This window comes from Lipotes vexillifer, unplaced genomic scaffold (assembly GCF_000442215.2).
Source record: "Lipotes vexillifer unplaced genomic scaffold, Lipotes_vexillifer_v1.1 scaffold639, whole genome shotgun sequence".
NCBI lineage: Eukaryota > Metazoa > Chordata > Mammalia > Artiodactyla > Lipotidae > Lipotes > Lipotes vexillifer.
In genome coordinates, this window is record NW_006786377.1 from 2792697 (window position 1) to 2815093 (window position 22397).

The 22397-nt window shown below is 44.0% G+C and overlaps 1 protein-coding gene across 1 annotated transcript in view; it reads right to left on the reverse strand.

Annotated features, from left to right (window-relative positions):
- MTHFD1L (methylenetetrahydrofolate dehydrogenase (NADP+ dependent) 1 like) overlaps positions 1-22397 on the reverse strand; it is a 194981-nt gene that overhangs the window by 166124 nt on the left and 6460 nt on the right. The window contains exons 5-8 of the mRNA XM_007458769.1: positions 19000-19124; positions 16618-16718; positions 14821-14957; positions 212-323 (exon numbers count right to left, since the gene is read on the reverse strand). Of these exons, the coding sequence (XP_007458831.1) occupies positions 212-323; positions 14821-14957; positions 16618-16718; positions 19000-19124 (475 nt within the window). The remainder of the gene's footprint in view (positions 1-211; positions 324-14820; positions 14958-16617; positions 16719-18999; positions 19125-22397) is intronic.

Here is a 22397-nt window from a genome sequence, read left to right on the forward strand (position 1 = left end):
GCCCTTACTGCAGCTGGCACCTTGGCTGCTCTTTCCCCGGCAATGTGGTCCCAGGGTCAAGTAACCCAAAAGGCAGGCACATTACCTATGTAGGTATGTCGACAGCAACCATCATTTCAGGAGCAGACTCTTCTGAAGAAGATTAATTTTTCTCATAGCGAGATCTCACCTATTTTGATCAGCGGCCTGGCACCAATTTGAAGACATTTACCTGATAGAAAGTCATGGGAACAGTTGAGAACAGTAGTTCCTGGTTGAATCCAAGAAAGGGGAATCTCTTCCGGCTTGGGTGAGCCCAGGATCACAATGTCAGCCTCATGAAGCTAGAAAGAAAAAGAAAAACACCACACACATTGTCAACTGTAGCATAAAGATGTGATGATCAATGCCAAACGCCTTCAGTGTAACAGACAACAATCTTCAGAGTTCAGTTCCACACGGATGCACTGACAGAATCACTTTACTAATTTACTAATGTAGCTCATATTAATACAAACCAAACGTGATCATCATATCCTAGGGAAAAAAAAGGAAGCTTTAAAAATTTCTTCAGGGGGACTTCCCTGGCGGTCCAGTGGTTAAAACTCTGCTTCCACTGCAGGGGGCTCAGGTTCGATCCTGGGATGTGGCATGTGGGGAACTAAGATCCCACATGCCGCATGGCATGGCCACAAAAAGGAGAGAGACAGAGAAGGACAGTTCCATCATTGTGATCTGTACAGCAACAAAGAAAATAAAGCGTTTACTCTTATTTAAAAAAAAAAAAAATTTCTTCAGGGCAGTCACTTCAGCATATATACTACGTGTAGTCTTATCATTTACATGTTTTCAACACTAACTGCAATATCAAGAAAAAGAATGGGGCCAAGGAAACTGCACTGATGGGAGGAGGAGACTGCAAGCTGAATGGGGTGGACAGCATCCTGACTCATGCAGCATCCTGCCTTAGCGGGGAGGTAGTGCTGGTCGCAATGAAGCCACTTGAAGATCTGACCAGTGCAGGGAGCCTTCCGGCCTGTACAACTGCATAATCAAAATTAGACCCATATGGAACTTGTACTAGATCCATGGACAGATTTTCAAGAGCTCAAGCAAGAATCTCATTTTCCTTGAGGTCCTGGTTAGTCTCTTGTCAAACTGTTTTTTTTCTTTTTTCTTAAAGAAAAAGGAAACAATGCAACCACTACTACAAAAGACATTCACATGTCTGCCCTGTTTGTATTTTGATAACACAGCACAGGAGGAACATGTCTGGAAGGATGGTTATGAAGTAGGGTAAGAGGTTGGCTCTGGCCTCAACAGAAGAATGACCACCTGTCCCAGTACCAACTAAGCAACCAAAGACTTCCAACTGGATCCATATGTGGAGGGAGAGAGCTGAAGAAGGAATCTTAGACCCATGGGGAAAATACGAACTGCGCATGTCAGCTCACAAATACGTGAGGTTGGTATCATTATACCCACTTAATGGACAAGTAAACTGAGGCTCGGGGAGTGTAAGTACCTCTATGGTATGTCCTGTCTCCCCAGCGAACCCAGCCTTGGAATACTCAATACTCTATGAGGCAGAAAGAGAGGGAAGCTGACAGCCCTCCACTCTGTAGTGCTGATGGCCCCTCCCCCATTGCTTTTTCCACAGACTTCAATGCCCTGCAACTGACTGCAGACTCTTCAGAATCAAACAGACAGGAACGGAAGACAAAACACAAAAACACCCCCAGTGCCACTACCCTCACCCAACCACACAACAGCCCAGGAAGTGAACGGCCTCCAACGGTCCTCATCCGCTCTCAGCTTGGACATGCTGATCGCTGAAGATCATGCGGAAGGACCAGGCCAGCTCCTCAGCCCGAGTCTGTAACACTGTTTGGTCAAGGGGCTGCATCAGCTAAAGTCTCAGGAATCTTGGGAACAAAAAAAGCCAAGATCTAGAGCAGCTCCGAGCTCCCGTGATAGAGGAGAAGCATGGTGAAAATTTAAATGCACAGGTTAACAGCCCAGAAACATCTGATCAGCTGGATCATGCAAATAGGGGAGAGCAATTCAATGAGTACCGCTAATGAGGCCCGAAGGCGCTCACTGCTTTTCAGCACCGTCCTTCATTAAGGCACAGGAAGAGGAATACGTTAAAATGGTATCTCTGTGAGTCTGTATTAATCACATGCAAAAAGAGATCCCTACTGGAAAAACCACTTTTTTTTTTTTTTTTTAATTTATTTTTTTATTTTTGGCTGTGTTGGGTCTTCGTTTCTGTGCGAGGGCTTTCTCTAGTTGTGGCAAGTGGGGGCCACTCTTCATCGCGGTGCGCGGGACTCTCACTGTCGCGGCCTCTCTTGTTGCAGAGCACAGGCTCCAGACGCGCAGGCTCAGTAGTTGTGGCTCACGGGCCCAGTTGCTCCGCGGCATGTGGGATCTTCCCAGACCAGGGCTCGAACCCGTGTCCCCTGCATCGGCAGGCAGACTCTCAACCACTGCGCCACCAGGGAAGCCCCTGGAAAAACCACTTTTTTAATGCCCAAGTCACAGTACTGTGAACCCGAATTAAGAGGTTTACAGCCAATATTCCCAGCAATCTAGTGCGTTAACGCCCCATGGGTTCTGTACAGATAGAGCTGAAAGGCAGCCAGACTTGCAGGTGACGGTATATTTAGGGGAAAAATGTGTCTTTCTGGAAAGAGGATTTTAAACATCTGATAAGAAAATATCTGTGTTCCTTTACCACTGCAGACACTCAACCACAGTAAGACTTGAAACACAGATGCTTAGCGTGTGGCAAGTGATCAGCGGGTAAGAAACGCCATTTCGCTGCATTTTCCACGCTCGACGGCGGCAAAAACAGAACACGTTAAAACATCTACAGAAAGGAAGTTAATATGTACAAGACTGCAAAGTTCATTTCGGAAAAAGCCAAGGATCACAGGTTTAATTGAGTCCCCTAAGAGCACTTAGTTTCCTACATGTGGTGTCTTCCGTACAACCTGTTCTTTTCATTACCGATAAATCTCGGAAATCTCATTCCGACCCCTTAACTGTGAACCTAGACTCGGTTCGAAAACGGGCTGTGCTAACAAGCAACTGGCGGGGGGGGGGGGGGGGGCAGTTGATCCCGCAAAGGCCAAAATCTCCTTCCCCAGCCGTGATCGCATCGGAGATGCTAATCTTTCTGGAAAGGAAAAGTGCTAGATGCTTAAATCAATAAATAACCCACAAAGGCCCAGGCGAGGTTTTTAATGAGCTACGATTCAAGAAGAATTATCATCTCACTGGCTGTTTCTACTTTCTTCCTCCCTAATGGGAAGGACCCTGGCCAAAGCCTGGCTTGAAACTTTACTCATAACAAAATATTGCCTTCTCTGCTGAGACTTGAGGGGAAGCAGCTTTCAGCGAACCGCCCACTCCCCAGGCAGAAGACCAAATGTTAAAACAATCGCAAGACACAGATATGCAGGCATTTCGCGTGGAGCACGTGGGGATGCGGAGGGTTTCGATACCATGAAAACTACTTTTCTAAAGTCACTGTTTTTTCAGGGAGTGTGGATGGGGGACAGGTCTCAGAATACGGACGGGGAGACGGAGGACGGATAGGACTTGCAGAGTTATAAGGAACCTCACAACTTTGTACTTAGCAAATGAAATGCATTTTAAAATGGAAACTCCAGAAAGGACAGCCCCACCTTCCTAGTGAGAAGGCAGGACTTATGCTATCAACAGTTTTGAAAGGGCATATATGAATCTCAGGCTTGAGATCTGTATGCCTACAAAAGGTAGGACAGGTTAAAAAAAAAAAGGTTTGCAGCGATGTCCTGAAGCGTCATGATTGAATTACCTGAGACCTATCAAACCGGCTTCTACATCCTTCAAAAGTTATCAAGACAATTCAGAAAATAAAGTTCAAAATGAAAAACAATACTTAAAAAAAAAAAAAGGTACTTTTCTCCAGCAAAGACACGATTCTCAAATTACAGTGACTGAAGAGAATAAAAGAGATCCAGGATTCTTTAGTGAATATACTCATTCACCCGCCATCTCTCAAGTGCCACCTGGGGGCAGACACTGAGGTTGCTGAGGACAGGAATATAAAAATCCCTGCCTACAAGATTTGAGAGCTGGGGATCTTCAAGACAGAGGCGCAGGGCAAACCACTGGAATACGGAAAAGAAACAAACATTCGATTTCTACTTCTTTTGCCCACACAGTTGGTAAAATACTTAAAAACGTTGCTAGTGTCTAACACCCGGCAGTCCCCGTGCGACAGGGACATCCGGCAGCTGTCACACACAGTTAAGTACAAGGAGGGGCCCCGAGGGAGGGAGGGAGGGAGGGAGGGAGGGAGGCAGGGAGGCAGGGTGGGAGGTGACCCGGCCCTCATTCTTTCACTTTCAATGAACTGGGACACTTTGTGGTTAGTGCAAGCCGGGTGAGCGGCTTTACAGATCACATCATGTTCCGCAGAAGAGTTTTCACAGTGCTCTGCAATGACAGGGTGTGTCTGTGAAATCTCATGTGGCGTGGAGGCCCCGTGGCTATCTCATGGCAAAGTCCTAAAAAGAGTGAAGTGTTTTTCTTTTTTATTAAATGTCACTTTCTTTCAATAAATGCCAAATTCCCAAATTTGCTGGCCTTTTCTTGCTAACAGATAAGTAGTTGTCAGACTGGGCTACTCTGGTTGCCCTCACACCATCAGCTGTGTTTTAGGAAGATTCCTCTGGATGCTGGATTGAGAAGGATTGGAGGGGCTGAGCGGGAAAGCATTCTACTGCAGCAGGCAGAGGACAGGTCTGGTAGGAAGCGGGATGCCTGGAACTGAGGAAGGTCAGGAGGATGGGGGTGCAGGCTGGGATCTGCCAGCATTATAGACATAGTTAAAACTAAAGCTTGGACGAGATCCCCAAGGGAAACAGGTAGAATGGGGAGAAAAAGGTGTTTAATGCATCCCTTGGGAGCACTCATCGTAAATGACAAAAGACGGGAATAAATGACATGACTCTGGTGCGACCCCAGATACAGGAAGGACTGGGTGTCTTCAAGCAGGCACCGGTTCCAGTGATGCCCAGTGGCGAAGCAAGCTAAAAGCAAAAAAACCCTCCGTTTTTGGCAATTAGGAACTCATCAGTGACTTTATTATAGAAATGGGTATTGGCAACCATGCCTGGGTAAACTCTTGCCCTTTGAGTCCAGTGTATTCCCTGCCTATGGAGATTTCACTGAGGCAGAGTTTTTCATGAGCAGAGTCCCTGTTTATCCATAAATTATTCAAACTTAGAATGTCTAACTTTTTATTCGAATTAACTGAATATCTACCAAAGGATTCTTGCTTTGTACCCATGGATAAATATACATACTTTCCTGCAATATTAAGCATACTATCAAATGAGAACATCAAAATAACTGTGTAAACACTCGAAAATAAGAACGTCAAACCATGTTCATTCAGATGTTGTAATACTTTGGCAAAAGATAAGAGAATGAGTCTCAGCAAAAGGTACCTCCCCCACTTCAGCAAGTGATCTCATCCCAGAGAATTTTTTTCCTTTCTGGAATTGCCGATGTTTCTTTTTTCCACTCTCATCTGTGATCAGTAGGACATTATTGGCTTTTAAAATTAAGACCTATTTCATAAAACAGAATGACTACAAGCCAAATGGATAATTTGGGAGTATGATCACAGCACTTATCTCCCCAATTTTTCCCCCAAAGGTTAATAAATGACCTTCCTTTTTCTAAAACGTTCATGTCTTACTTCATCATTCAACATATTTACTGCTCAACGTATGAGAAGAGTGTATCAAAGATATAGCCAGTTGTGTCCCAAATGATACAGAAAAGACAGTTAATCCCTCTTCAAGTTTACTTGATTCTCACATAAATTATGATGGATGATAAAAGGAAAATGCAACCTCAAATCTAGTAATGGATATACTTTGATTCATCAAGAATAATTCCCTTGGGCTTCCCTGGTGGCGCAGTGGTTGAGAGTCCGCCTGCCGATGCGGGGGGACGCGGGTTTGTGCCCCAAATGATACAGAAAAGACAGTTAATCCCTCTTCAAGTTTACTTGATTCTCACATAAATTATGATGGATGATAAAAGGAAAATGCAACCTCAAATCTAGTAATGGATATACTTTGATTCATCAAGAATAATTCCCTTGGGCTTCCCTGGTGGCGCAGTGGTTGAGAGTCCGCCTGCCGATGCAGGGGACGCGGGTTCGTGCCCCGGTCCCGGAAGATCCCACATGCCGCGGAGCGGCTGGGCCCGTGAGCCGTGGCCGCTGAGCCTGCGCGTCCGGAGCCTGGGCTCCGCAACGGGAGAGGCCACAACAGTGAGAGGCCCGTGTACAACAACAACAACAACAACAACAACAAAAGAATAATTCCCTTTCTCGCACCCTAGGAAGAAATAAAACTAAAAAGTAGGGCTGAGACACACACACAGAGAGAGCATGAGCTCACACCCGTGTGTGTGTGTCTGTGCCTGTGTGTATGTGTGATGAGAGACAATCTAATATGACAAAGACTCAGAACCACGTAGCACAAAAATGTGGAGAAGACCAAGTTGTGGTCCCCAGACCCACGAGAAGCAAGCCGCACTTCACAGAGGCAGGACAGCCTTATGATTTACGGTTATGCCGTGTTGAAGTTAAGGTGAATTGATGAGACTGTGGGAAATTCAGCGTTGCGTCGCATTTCCCGCCATACTTGTGCTTTCCAATCCTGAACCCTGGGACTCACATAGGATTTCTGCATCCCACTACCCCTGAGTAACTCTCTGGCCTCAGCTGCCTCCTTGGAGAAGTAAAGAAGCTGCACTTGACAGAGAGGAATTGAGGTGCAGAGGGAAGAGCGTGGCAGGTGGGGTTTATAAGACCCGGATTCATATCCAGACTCTGCTCCTTTTCACTGACAACCAGGGTCGAGGCACCATACATAACACCTTGCTTTCAGGATATAACGCTAGTGAGCTAGTATATGAAAAGACTTTGAAAACGAACTCTGTACACAAATGTAAGGTGCTTTACCATTATAGATTATGTTAAGACCTACCAACTAGAGTATTCTAATTCTACATCCTTAGGAAGCATTTACACTGGAGAATAAGGGGTAAAAGATAGAGCCAGGCTCTGCCGATGGTGCGGACAGGCAAGCAGGGATGATCTGTAGGTGGACGGGAGGTGATGTCACTGGCCTGATCTCTGCAGGACACAGCCTGGAGCCCTTCCTTTGTGCAGTACCTGCCTTGAACCATCTGAGACTTCACACGCCCCCTTTGGATCTCACGCCAAGTTTCAACAGATTCTCTCAGATCCCTTTCTCAATGCTGCTAAATATAAATGGCCTGATTTGGGGGCTTTTTAAAAAGTTCTATTCACCTCCTTCTCTGGTGTTAATAAGCAAGGCAATGATCAGGCAGAAGCAAGAGTGAGAGGAATGGGAGCTGACATCCAAAGGCATTTGCAGTCCATGAATGTTGAAAGATCTGTCAAAGAAACTCAGGGGGCTACATTATCCAGGTCACTTAATCACACATTACTCAGTAGCCTTGGTATTTGCTTGGCACAAGATCTGTGCTGCCCCGGGGTCGGTGGTATCTTCTCCACCCAGCCACTACAGGGGGGTGGGGTGGGGGGAGGGACTCACATCGATGAGGCTGTACTGCGTGTCCACACACCTGACCAGGGTGCCCCCCACCCTGCCCTCTTAAGAGGGTGGCCACATCCGTTCTGAAGAGTGCCCCTGGAGGGGTGGTGAGAAGCCCAGGGCTCAGGGAGCAACTGGCTTCCTTATCTTAGGAAGATATCTGTGGGACTATTAACTGTGGGAATGAAGCGATGGTGAACTCAACCCAAGTCTAATGTCTTGGGCCTTGGTCCCGCTGGTGTTGCCCACCCGAGCTGTCAGATACTTTTGGGTTTTAAAGATTAGACTTTAAAGGTACTTTTAAAGATTTGGTTTTGTGATTATCTGGTATAAGAGCTGACATGGGATAGTGGCTAAAAATACTGGCTGTACTGCCACCTCTATCATTTTCAAATTATATACATTTGCACAGTCTCTTTACTTCTCTGAGCCTCAGTTTCCTCATCTATGATATGGGAAGAATGAGAGTCCTAATAGGATGGCTGCAGAATCAACGAGATAACACAAGTGAAGGACAGTCCTGGTTCACAGTAACCACTAACTCAATGATTATTAGCTGTCCTTACTGCTGTTACCATATGTTACTGGTTTAAGTGTAGCCTCTCTGGTGAAAAAGAATTATCATGCTCATCAGGCCAGAAGGCAGTGGGATGACATATTTAAAGTGCCTGAAGAAAAAAAGATCTGTCAACTGAGAATTCTATATCCAGCAAAAATGTACTTCGAAAAAAAAAAAGGGGAGAAATGAATACATTTGCATAGTAAACAAAGTGGAGGGAGTTTGTTACCATTAGACCTGCTCTACAAGAAGTGAAAAGACACTAGTCAGTAACTCCAAGCTGTGTGAAGAAATGAAGATCTCCAGAAAAGCCAGTATTCTTGTATTTTTTGTTTGAAACTACACTTATAATTTCCTACCCGATTTAAAAGACAAATGCATTAAAAATTATAAATATAAAAAAGAAAAAAAAAACTCGTGTAACTTGCCAATCTAGTCCAGTTTAAAAGCTAGGGTTGGGCTTCCCTGGTGGCGCAGTGGTTGAGAGTCCGCCTGCCGATGCAGGGGACACGGGTTCGTGCCCCGGTCCGGGAAGACCCCACATGCCATGGAGCAGCTGGGCCCACGAGCCATGGCCGCTGAGCCTGCGCGTCCGGAGCCTGTGCTCCGCAACGGGAGAGGCCACAACGGTGAGAGGCCCGCGTACCACAAAAAGAAAAGAGCTAGGGTTTTCCAGGAATTCCCTGGTGGTCCAGTGGTTAGGACTTCGCACTTTCACTGCCGTCAGCCTGGGGTTCGATCCCCGGTCAGGGAACTAAGATCCTGTAAGCCACGTGGCTGGGCCAAAAAACAAAAGCTAGGGTTTTCCCCACAGTCTCTGGAAAATAGATTACTTTTTCAAAATCTCATATGTATAATACACATATATTTAGAATTTTCCAATTCCCTTTTTAAGGCCTTTTGTAAGCCATGCTACGTACCGAATTTAAAGTGGAAATGACTGTGATAATTTAGCTTGGCTCAAGAAAACAGCCTACTTTGATCCTTCGAGTGTGAAAGACCTGTTCTTCCTTCTTCTGTTAGTGCTGGTTTTGACGCTCTCTGTGCTCAGGAGAAACAAGATCTTCTGAGACAAACAAAATACAACGGTTCTCTTATTCTGGGGTTATTTCTTATACACGCAGCTGGGATCGACCTGATTCGCTGCAGCTGGAGGCCGTTTTGCCATCATCTTCCAGCTGCGCCCGACCGCAGATTCAGAAGAGGCTTTCCAGCCAGTGGAGCAAGTGAGGGCGTGTAAGCGCAGCCCCGGGGTGCCTGCCAGCCTCTCTTCCCAGGAGAGGGGTACCACTCCGCCTCATAAATACTAAATGCAGAACATTTGCTTTTGGTATCAGAGTGAACTCCTTGGGGTGAGGAAGAGGACATCTCCAAATCTAGGCCAATTTTCACAGGGCGGATGGCTGTCCCCTCCTACATAAAGGTGTCATTCTACTCCAGGGCCTGGGGAGCTGAGTGAGGGGCCTTCGTTTGGGTGGAGGAAGGAGGGCAATTCCTTATCTGGACCCCGAAACATCACACCCAGTGCTTGGGGGTACCAACAGCTGATGCTCCATAGTGTGTAGCTAATTTGGATCAGTGCCCAGACATTCTTCCCCTCTCCCATGTAAATACAGAATGCCTCTCAAAGCAGAATCCGTCTTTGTTTTGATGCTGCAAAACAGAGCAGGAAACTTATTCTTAATTTTCAATCATACACTCAGAGGGGCATAAACTATCAAGCTACCAGATACAGAAGTCAACTCTCTTTTCTGTACCTCTCTAAAAAGGCAAATCTCAATTCTCATGTTCAGACTCCATGAGATTTTATGCGTAATCAGTATCCAAAGACTATCTTTAGATCTAGGCAGGCTGTTAGAGAAGGGATCCATTTCTATTTAACTAACTCAATGTAACTACTCCTCAAAATCGTAGGAAGGACTACTATTCCTGGAAGGAGTGACTGGTAAACCAGGAATCCCCGGGAGACATGATTTGAAGTGGAGCAGCTTGAGTAACACAGGCATCAGGGAAGGAAGAGGTCCACAGCCCTGGAGGTGAGGACCAGAGGGAGAGCCCGGACTGGCCAAAGCTGGGCACCCACTCTCTCAGGGACACTGTCTCTCTTAGTTTTCCCCCAATAAGGAACCCTGGGTCCTGATTTTTTATTATCTCCTTACAGTGTGATCACCCACTGGCCGTTCCATTTCCACACTGAGGATCAACTGCACATCTGTATGGTGAAACTTACCAGTGTCCCTCCTGACTCACCATCAATAACAGCCAAGCTATTACCAGGGATCCTGTGCTAAGCAAACTTACATGATCACTGAATTCTCACAGCAGCCCCATGAGGCAGGGAGTATTATGATCCCCATTCTCCACATAAGGAGACAGGCTCAGAGAGGTTAAACAACAGATAAGGCTTGAATCCAGAGCTGTCTCCACCAATGCCTATGTTTTATTGCTTCCCGAAAACACAAATGTTGTCTCTGACTCCAGACCTTCAAAGACAGTTTCTACTGGTTGCAGCCGGCTGCGACTGCTTCAAGGTCATCCCAAACTTGAAAGGCTATGTGTAGTTTAGGAGGTGGTGGACAGGACTCCAGTGTTACAGTCACCCCCTGATCCCCAAACCCTCACCCCGCTCGTTTTGGAAATCCCCCACCAGATGGCCAGCAGGGGGTCTTGTCCCATGTCAGGTACAAATAAGCAGGTAAGAAATGCTTTACAAAGATAACGTCCTGTGACCTAATAGCTATAATCCTTTGCTTGCTCTTTTCTCTCCCTGATACTCAGCATTGTTGATAATGAGAAGATAAATGGACCATAATCTTAAAATGCACTGTTCAGATGCACTTATAATGTACTATAATCTTAAAATGCATTGTTGATGGAATTAGAAAACAAAAATCTGAATCTGTTGTTAAATTTATACTTTCAAGGATTCTCACAGTGAAGGTTTTCCACGGGTGGACACAGCCTGTCCCATTCAGGTGTCCTAGGACACTAACTTGGGCCTAGGTGTTCTTTGCACCACATTAATTGCCATCACTGTGGTCTGCAGAGGGCGCACTCACCCTCTGAAACCAGGCCCAGCAATGGCCTGTGTTTTAGAAATAAAATGTAGGAATATTGAAAAGTCAAATGTCAGGCAGAAGCATGGAGGCATATCAGCGGGAGGTAAGTGACTAGCGAAGCTGGCTGCTAGCACCAAATATGGAAAGATACAGCCTCTATCCTGTGGTGTGAGGGGAGCCTGTTGTATGTAAGTAAGCCAGGTAGAGAGGGCCAAACACCAGAGACCAAATGAACTTTAAAGACAAGTACAGGGAGCCCGGAATTTTCCCCTATTTTTGGCTATAAAGTTGAAGCAATAAAAAGAGTGGAAGTTGACAGCCTATAAGATTCACAGCGGTGCCACTCTAAGTGCCACGGACTTAGGAAAACAAAATGTGTGTGCGATGTCAGCTATTGAAAAGAGCCTTCTTAGACATGAGGGAACCAGAATGCTGTTCAATTTCTAGATTCTCTGGAGAGTAAAGCCTTGTGATCATCGTTCTCAAAGTTAGGGTGGGCTTTATCCAAAAGAGTCAAGGTGATTTATTTCCAAAATAAAAAAAGCACTTTGAAAGATGTCTCTGTTGTTCAAAAATACAGATACAACTAGCAAAAGTATCTGTGACAGCTGTGAAAACACTGAATTGCCAATGAAGGCATTTTTCTCTTTTGCGTCACAGCTGTTCAGTTCAGGGCAAGTTTACTGTCCTCTTCTACTAAGCTTCCCAACCTAAAATCCTGGCCTCTATCAAGTATGAAAACATTGTCCTTGAATTTTCTTGAATAGGCTGCCACCATGTGGTGACCACTGAAAAAGCACATATGTTTGAGTTCAATTGCAAGACCATGTTGCTGGGCTATTTTAAAACAAAAAGGAATTATGTACATCAGATCCACCTGCCACTGAAAAATTACAAATCTCAGTCAAGAGGCCCGTCTCCCCTGGACAGGACTACAACTTGTTGGTTTCCATCCTCAGGCTTCAAAGTGAAGAACATGTATTTTTGGATTTTAGGAATTTATTGTACTTAATGCGCTTTTAATTTAACTTCACTTTGCTTGAAATCTGTGATATTCACTGTCAGTTGTTGAAATTAAAAACTTTATTAACTATTTCAGACATGGAAATGTAAAAGAATAACATAACACACCTGGACATCCCGCCCACTGGCTAGTTTAAGGAAAGGCATGACCAACACAAGTGAAGGTCCCCTAGTCTCCTCTTACCTACCTGCACATCTTTGTCCTGTCATGGTTTTCCTGATCTGGTTCACAGTTTCCACTCCTTTCTTTATACTTTTACTTTATATGTATGTAGCCCTAAAAATATATACATGGTACTGATTTAAAACCTTATATAAATGGTGTTAGATGAAATACAGCCTTCTGCAACGTGCTTTTTTCCAATGAATGCTGTTTTTAAAAATTCTTTCTTGTGGATATTTACAGCTCTAGTTTTCTTCAAAATTGTCTTGTTTTTGTCCTTGTGCTTCCGTGTAAATGGAATCAGCCCGTCAACGTCTACACAATAATATTATGTCAGGATTCTGTTTTTTTTCTTGTGGTACGCGGGCCTCTCACTGCTGCGGCCTCCCGTTGCGGAGCACAAGCCCCGGATGCGCAGGCTCAGTGGCCACGGCTCACGGGCCCAGCCGCTCCGCGGCATGTGGGATCTTCCCGGACCGGGGCACGAACCCGTGTCCCCTGCATCGGCAGGCGGACTCTCAACTGCTGCGCCACCAGGGAAGCCCTGTGTCAGGATTCTGATTCAAATGTATAGACTGATTTGGGGAGAATTAGTACCTTTAAGATGTCTTATTGGGCTTCCCTGGTGGCGCAGTGGTTAAGAATCCGCCTGCCAATGCAGGGAATATGGGTTCAAGCGCTGGTCCGGGAAGTTCCCACGTGCCACGGAGCAATGAAGCCCATGCGCCACAACTACTGAGCCTGCGCTCTAGGGCCCGCGAGCCACAACTACGGAAGCCCGCGTGCCTAGAGCCCACGCTCCGCAACAAGAGAAGCCACTGCAATGAGAAGCCCACGCACCGCAACGAAGTGTAGTCCCCACTCTCCGCAACTAGAGAAAGCACGCACGCAGCAAGGAAGACCCAACGCGGCCAAAAATAAATAAATAAAATAAATAAATAAATTAAAGGAAAAAAATATGAGTCTTCTGATCCGTGAATATGGTATCTCTGCTTTTAACTGGGTCTTCTTAATGACATTCATCAAAATTATATAATTTCTTTCAAAAGGTCAGAAATAACTTTTGTTAAATATATTCCTAGATACCTTATATTCTCACTGTTATCATAAATTGTATTTCTTTAAAAATTAACTTTCTAACTGTGGGGAGTAGTGTTTAGAAATGCAATTGATTTTTGCATGTTGATCTGACATCCAAGAACCCAGATGAACTCTTACTAATTCTGATATTTTAATAGGTTCTTTTGGACTTTTTATGTAATCATATTACCCAGGATTGACGACAGTTTGGTGTCTTCCTTTCTGATCATTATGAATTTTCTTGCTTGCTTTCTTCATATTACTGCATTGTCTAGGAATTCCCACACAATGCTGGTTAGGAGTACTAATCACAGGCGTCCTTGTCTTTCCTAGTTTAAGAAAATATTTCTAATATTACACTGTTCAATGAGATTTTTTACTCTAAGTTTTTATAGATGTTTTATCTTGTTAAGGAATTTCCTTAAATTCCTAGTCTAATGTTTTTCTCAGGAAAAAATCCTAATGAACATTAGATTTTATCTAGTGGCTTTTCTGCATCGACTATGGTGACAGTATAGTTTTTAATCTGTTAATGTGGTGAATTACATTAATACATTTTAACAGATTTTAATGTCAGACCCCCCTGCAATCCTATGATAGTCCCAATGGGATGCTGGCTTTGGTTTTCTATTTTGCTAACGATTATTTCATCTACGTTACAGGTGAAATTGGCCTGTAATTATCCTTTAGCATCTTGTCATTGTCTGCACTGGGCACTCATACAATGAGTTAGGAAATGTTCTTTTTCTGTTCTCCAGAGAAAATGTTCTTTACTGTGGTAACTCATTTATAAAACAACCTAGTGCCTTTTTTTGTTTGCTTGTTTGCTGGGTAGACTGATTCAATGTCTTCAATTATAAGACTACTCAATTTTACTTGAATCCATTTTGTAAGTTACAGTTTCTAGGAAAGTTTTCATTCCATACAATTTTTCAAATTTATCAACATAAAGCTGTTCATATTCTCCTTTTTTAAAAATAATTTTTGCTTCTGTGGTTATGTCCCCTTGTTTGCTCCTAACATTGCTGGTGTTCTCTCTTTTTGTCTTAATTACTTTGGCTAGTGGTGTGTCTATTTTACTAGACTTTTCCAAGAACTATCTCTTGGCTTTGCTGATAACCTCTCATATTACATATTTGTTTTCTATTTCAGTAATCTCTGCTCTTTTGTTTTCATCCTTTGTGATTTTCTGCTGTTCTTTGTCTAACTTTTTATGTTAAACGATCAGCCTATGCATTTCAGTCCTCCTTTTCTAATACAGGCGTTGAAGGATATGTTTCCAACATGAAAGATGCTTACCTTGCTCTGAAGCTGAGGTGTTTTCCACTGGGAGCTCATTGTCATGGACCCTTTTCTCTGGAACAGGCATTGCAGGGTGGCTTCCAAAGACCCATGGGCTCCTATTACCAAGATCTTCTTTCCATCTAAGTTGACACCTACCCACCAAATGGAAATTCAGTATTATAATCAAAACTTCAAAGTCTTCCTCCCATACAGCTTTAATGTAAGGAAAAATAGCTTTTATTATAATTTAATTTAATTTTTGGACAGGAAAGCAGTATTTATTGGTGGGCGTGATTAAGGAGGGGACAGCGCCAATGCTCTCATGAGTGAAGGGCTTGCCATTTGTCCAGGGGGCCACGATTAGGGATGTATTTGATCCCACAGCTATCTGGGATGAGCCACTTTTCTACCACCATGTTTTCATATTCATCCGCATTAAACTTAGTAAATCCCCACTTCTTGGGAGATGTGAATCTTCTGGCGGCCCGGGGAACTTGAACTCGGCCTGTGCAGGGCCTCAATCACATGCTCCTTGTTCTGCAGCTTGGTGCGGATGGACATTAAGATTTGGCCAATGTGGACCCAGGCCACTGTGCCCTGGGGCTTTCCAAAGGCACCGCACATACCTGTCTGGAGCCCAGACTGGGAACAACATGGCAGACATGAATGTCCACTGGAAAGGGCTGTCTCGAAGACCCTTAGGGCAACCCATACAGGCAAGAGGCTGCACACACTACCAAGGAGGCGGCTGTTTGCAGCCATTGCACACTGGGCTCCCACGGGGAAAAGAGCAGGGTTGGCTTAATTGGCTGCAAAACAATAGCCTTTTAAAACTTGGCCCTCTGAGCACCAAACCTACAATGACTATAAGCCATAACTTATTCCTTCTTTGCAAACTTTATGGTAGAGTGACCTAGAATCATCCTCCTAATTATCCATATGATGGAGAAACACTGTCTATACGGATTATCTCAGAGATTTGAGCTTAATGGCTAATGTCCTAAAGGTATATCTTGAAAGTTAATCTTCTAATAGAACTTTGGTATATATTTTGGAATTTTTGTTCAATCATTTCATGTTTGGGTGTAGGGGAGGGGCATTGTCTCCTTTTCACTCAAGCTGGTGTACAGAAAAAATTAAATACTGATTACTGAAAGAGACAGTGCTCACTGATAGATCCTAATCTAGGTTTCTATACCCTAAACTATATCTGACAGCATCTTCATTTAAGTTTTAAATATAAAACTTATCTAGGTTTACATATTGACAGATAGGAGAAGTTGAAACTTGAAACATTTTTCATTGTGGTTATTTTGAGGGTTTCATAAGAGAAACTGAGAAAACACAGGTTAATCATTCATCTTTACCAATGTCTCTTTAAAACTGTAATACAGCTAATCTTATTAGAAAAATTTGCCAGTCATTCATATCTCCTAAAAGATGAGAAAAATAGGGCTTCCCTGGTGGCGCAGTGGTTGAGAGTCCGCCTGCTGATGCAGGGGACAGGGGTTCGTGCCCCGGTCCGGGAAGATCCCACATGCCGCGGAGCGGCTGGGCCCGTGAGCCATGGCCGCTGAGCCTGCGCGTCCGGAGCCTGTGCTCCGCAACGGGAGAGGCCACAACAGTGAGAGGCCCGCGTACCGCCAGAAAAACCCCCCAAAAAAAACAAAAAAAAAAGATGAGAAAAGTAAAGCTGACACTGAATATCACTTCTGTGTTTCAATAAGTATCTTCCAGAAACAAATCCTTACTAAAAACTCACATAAATAACAAAAAATAGAAAATAGCAACATTTCTGAAGGAGCATCATACCTGACTTTTCAAGAAGTTCAATTACAGCTCTGGCCACAGGTGAAACAAAACAGTCATGGGCGTCCCCACGTACCAACTTCCCCAGGTTTACATCCGTTACTCTGAATCCAAAAATAAGAGAACAAGTAAGTCAAGTTTGGCCAAAACTCACTCATCTGTAATTCACATGAATTAATCCCAAATAACATCCAAGTCAATATTTGATATGTTGAAATAAAATTTATCTTTTAAGGCAGGACAAGAAAAAATTAAATATAAAATTCTCTCTGTGTGGTTGTTTGGGCCTCTTCCCTCCCTCACGTGCAGTGTGTATCTGGGTTAAACATTAACCAGAGCTCCTCAAAGATGAGAATCCCTGCTTATTGTTTTCTTCTGACACTAGCGGTGTAACTTCTTAAAAGAACAGTGTTCTTTCCCAGCTCTGTAGGGGGTCATGGTGACTTGCTGCTCACGCTGTACATGCTTACCTGGACTATATATCCTTGGTGAACTTTACGTAAAACATCGGTATGTCATTTTTTGGGTTTGTTTTGTTTTGTTTGCGGTACGCGGGCCTCTCACCACTGTGGCCTCTCCCACTACGGAGCACAGGCTCCGGACACGCAGGCCCAGCGGCCATGGCTCACGGGGCCAGCCGCTCTGCGGCACGTGGGATCCTCCCGGACCGGGACACGAACCCGCGTCCCCTGCGTCGGCAGGTGGACCCTCAACCACTGCACCACCAGGGAAGCCCAGTATGTCATTTTGATGTGCAATCCTTTCTCTCAAAAATGTATATGACTGTGCCTTCGACTTCTAACAGGCGGAACAGTTCTCAGAGCTTCCTGAGAATCTGCTTCCTGGGTTATAATCCTTGGTTTGGCTTGAATAAAATTCCCTTTTTTCCTTCTTAACTTGATCGCTAATTGAATTTTCATCGACAGATAGGTAGGATATATTAAATTATTAAATAGAAATGAAAGAGTGAGCAGGAATAGAGGTCATCAGCTTCTAGAGCAGCCCCTCAGGCAACTCCAATGTGGTCCTGAGGAGTCAGGACGACGCTGGGCGCTCTGGTTCTGCCTGGACAGCAGGACCGCAGCTGGAGGCCACGTGGGGCTTCACTGCACAACACTACGGAGCTCTGTTCAACGGACTACATGGAACGGTGGCCCTGGACGTGTGCAATGCTGTGGTCCTGCAGCCACTTTATCCTGAGGAAATTTACATCTCCATCAATATCAAAGTCCAAAACCAATCCTAGAAATCAGGGGTGACCTAGCAAGACTTGGGTTCAAGGTCTGATCCCCACTCGACATCAGTACTTATCTCCTTAAGGAAATGAAGGAAAAAAATGAGGGACGGTGTCCTTTCAATGCCTTCTGTGTTCTTCCTCGGTCAAACCAAGGACAAAATAGTCCCTAACTATTTAGCTTAAATTGATGGTCTCAATACAGGTTACTAACAAAATGGAGATACTTGGAAAAGTTTTCATAATTCTCTCTTTTTATGAAAGACTGGAAACTACACCTTGATACCCTGGGATTCTGGATGTTTTCTGATTGATTAGAGCCTCTTCCCCCTTTATGGTTTGTCTGCTATAGGATCGGAGATTTTCATGACAATTTTCTACTCATCTTTGAGTCTGCCCTAAGTCACAAGAGAAGGCTAGGATAATGGGGGAACCTGGGTATGCCAGTGAGGTGCTGGTCACTCAATCCAGTCCCTACAAGACTAACGTTATAAATTTGCTTCCGACCCTGGAATGCTAAATATATCCCGTTCTTTCTTGCCACGATACAAACATTTCTTATTTCCATGTAGGAAGATGAGGTTTTTAACTTGCAGGAAACATCATGAACTCCCATACGGATGGTCAGTAATCCCTGTCCCATGAAGCTCACGTCATGACATGAGTCTAAGACCAATATCAGAGCACCTGATATTCACAGTTTTTCCCTCAAACTTCAAATAAAACCTCACGTTATGAATGTAAGTGCTTGCTTTGTTTTCCTCCGCTGGCCTGGGACTACGGCAGAAAGTGCTACTGTGGTGAAGCAGGTCCCTGGGTTTTTTCTCTCGTTTGGTAGAGTTATCAAGGAAAAGGAGAAGCTATTAGAAGAGGAGAGCTGGCTAAGGACTCTGTAGGTCAGACAGGAGCTTCTCAAATGAGTATGATTTGGCCAAAACGGCACCCAAGCACTACAAAAGGGCAAGTGTATTTTCTCAAATGCGTACTTTCTTAAGCATAATTTTACAAGCCCTCCAACTCCTGAAATATTGAGAATGATTTCATTCATGGCTCAATCACTGACATAGTTGAAAGAGCAGAATTTTAAAGAATTCACAGTAGAAAAACTAGTTTAGCAAATGAGTCGATTGTTTTATTTTGTATGTTCTCACCCATCCACATCTTTTTCTGGTTTCAAGGCATTGAGGATTTTGTTGCTAAATGAGGTCTCGGAGATCTGAAGGGCAAGGCCATGTATTCTGGTGTCTTCATTAATCTTCAGGATCTCATCTATAATCTAAAGTGAAAACTAAAGTCAGTTTTGCAAAAATAAGGCCCAAGGACAGACGCTTTACGTCAAAGATAGATTCATAAAAATGCATCTGTTTTAGTTTCTTTTTCTCCTTGTTGAAGACCTGGTGTAAAGCAGAATGAAGAAGTCTATGTTCCCTCTAACCACGTTTATAAAAGCTTGGCTGAATTTTTTAGTGACTTCAAGTCTTTCTTATCGCTCTATCCTCTGCCAGAACAGAACAAAACAAAACCAAAGCTCAACAGTTAATAAAGCTGAGATCAGCAAAAGACAATTCCCCATCCACAATCAGATTTGAGCCCAATGTAATGCCAACTTTCAGGAAGGCCAGGACTCAGGAACCTCGAGTACTCCAACCTGGCCCAGAGAAGCCTGTGTTTCAAGCACACTGTGCTTAACCAAAGCTTACTAAACATGACACTCAGGCCCTCCTGTTCTCTGGACCAGAATGGCATTTAGAAAGCATCTCCAAAGGCTTATGACGGAAAACCTCTAAGCATAGATAGCTCCATTTTACAGGAAACACTAAAATAATTGGCTATTTATGAAAAAGACCAAAGCAGTTTGGGAAGCTAATATAATCGCTATTGAATGGCCAGGTATGTCATTAAATAAGCAATGCTCTGGCCTCTCTGTTTACCTCTATTTTACGCCAGGATTTCACTTAGCAATGTTACTTGTTCATAACTAAGAGAGATTCTAGCTCGTAGATATGGATCTCACTATGAGAAGTGTTGGTTTACCATTTCTGTTTTACTATCTAGCAAAAATCATGATGGTATTTCTACCTGGTAAGAGAAGAAAAAGCTATTTGATATGTTCAGAAAACTCAGAAAGAAAATTTTGTTTAATATTCATCATTCTGTCATTCATTCAACAAATGTTGAATGTTTTGAATATCTACCTTGTACCAGTTCTGAGTAAAGGAAATACAGTTGTAAAAAATATCTGCCCTCATGGAGCTAATATTCTAGTAGAGAAGACAAGACCAATAACAACAACAACAGGGACTTCCCTGGTGGCACAGTGGTTAAGAATCCGCCTGCCAATGCGGGGGACACGGGTTCAATCCCTGGTCCGGGAAGATCCCACATGCCTTGGAGTAACGAAGCCCGTGAGCCACAACTACTGAGCCCGCGCTCTAGAGCCTGTGAGACACAACTACTGAGCCCGTGTGCTGCAACTACTGAAGCCCACTTGCCTAGGGCCCGTGCTCCACAGCAAGAGAAGCCATAGCAATGAGAAGCCCGTGCACCGCAACAAAAAAATAAATAAATAAAATTACCAAAAAAATAACAATAATAATAGTATAATCTCTGAAATTGACATGGAGTGATGGCGGGTAGGGGGTGGTCAGACAGGGTGGCATCTATACATAGAGCCCAGCCAGAATGAAGTGAGGGTACTACTGTTACCTCCAACGTAGTTAGAGGTAACAACAACAACAAAATCTTAATAAATTAAGATCGTTACTCTTTTCCAACATAACACCATCATATAAATTCCCATTTATCAGAATTTCAAAGAAAAAGAGTGAATAAGTGACTCCTTGTCAAAAAAATAAGCCAAGGGGAACCTAAAGGAGAAGGAAATCCAAAAAAAGAGGGGATAGATGTATAAATATAGCTGATTCACTTTGCTGTACAGTATAAACTAACACAGTATTGTAAAGCAACTATACTCCAATAAGAATTTTTTAAAAATACTGTGACAAACTGGAAAAAGAAAAATTTGAATGAAAAAAATTAAATAAGCCAAGGGGGAAAAAAAAGTCAAGGGCTATCAATACCAGTGGCAAAACAATCTAAAAACATGCAAATTCTACTGCAGAAAATGAGTGTCCTTTGCAAAGGGAAAACAAATTTCTCTGCATTCTGTTAGTACTGGTAGGACAGGTGTCAGTATTGGTAATATCTTACAATGGCAAGTGTGGTAGAAACTGTTTGCCCAATATCCAATTTCTGTTCTTTCTTAGTAATGAACTCTTAATTTTTAGCTGTGCTAAGAAATGATCTCGGGCCACTTGGTATAAAGACCACATTTCTCGCCTCCCTTGCAAAAAGGCCAAGCAATTAGGTTCAGGCCAGTGGAATGGAAGCAGAACTGTGGCTTTCAGGACAAAGAGTGGGATCCTGACTTTGGTCTTTGTCCTTCCTTTTCCTTGCTGGTGATAAGAACTTGTTGAACTAAGCCCTGTGATCCTGGAAAACAGGGATGGTTAAGAAATGCCCCCATCCTTTGTGTACTGCAAAGAACCACCTTCCCTATATGATTCTGACACGACCATCCAATGCTCCCTAGTCTCCAGATCCCACAAAGTTCTATTCTTTGTTCATAAATGATTTACTTGAACTGCTGGTCTCCACTGATCCATCAGCACAAAATGCCTGTTAATCAAACTTTGGGTAAGCTTCTTTCCTTCCCCCAAGTTCCTAAACTTTGACCTACCCTCGGTCTGATTGGTCAACAGCTCTACCACCACCCAACCTCCCCAGGAGAATAAGCTGGCCTCAGGGTAAAACATTCTCTAATCTGCTATCCCATCAAGCCACCCTTTCATCCCACTTTTCTCACACTGGGGTCTTTCCTCCCTATAGAAGAGAAGCCTTTTGCTTACCTCTCAAAGGTGTGTCGAGCTTCCGGGCAGAGTGCAGCAGTCCCTTTCCCCACCTTGCAATAATCCTTTCAGATTATGTCTCTCCTCACTGAGACTGGATTTATTTTCTCTTTGACACTGGCTGGAACGTGGATGTGATCTGCAGCGCTGAATCTGCCACCTTGGATGAGGCGGCACAACAAAGATCACAGCGCAGCAAGATCGAAGGAGCCCGAGTTCCTAATGACTCAGTGATGCCACCACGCCAGCCAGGGACTGCCTCCTTCTAAACTTTATTCACATACAAAAAACTTCTGTGTTATTCCAGATTACTTAAGGTTTTCACCACTGCCATAGCCAGACTGAAGAAAACCTAGCAACAGAAGGAGCAGACACCAGGATGGCCCATGGTCCAGTTTCCTAGGCCCTACTTATAGGGGTGGCTGCTCCCAGGCCTGAGATGACACTTATGAGGACTGGTCTTCCCTGCTGGCAGAAACAAGTAAAGCACATACAATAGCAGCAAAAGAACCCTATGGTGGTTTTTCTTTCTTTTTTTTTTTTTTTTTTGGTACCTGGGCCTCTCACTGTTGTGGCCTCTCCCGTTGCGGAGCACAGGCTCCGGATGCGCAGGCTCAGCGGCCATGGCTCGCGCGCCCAGC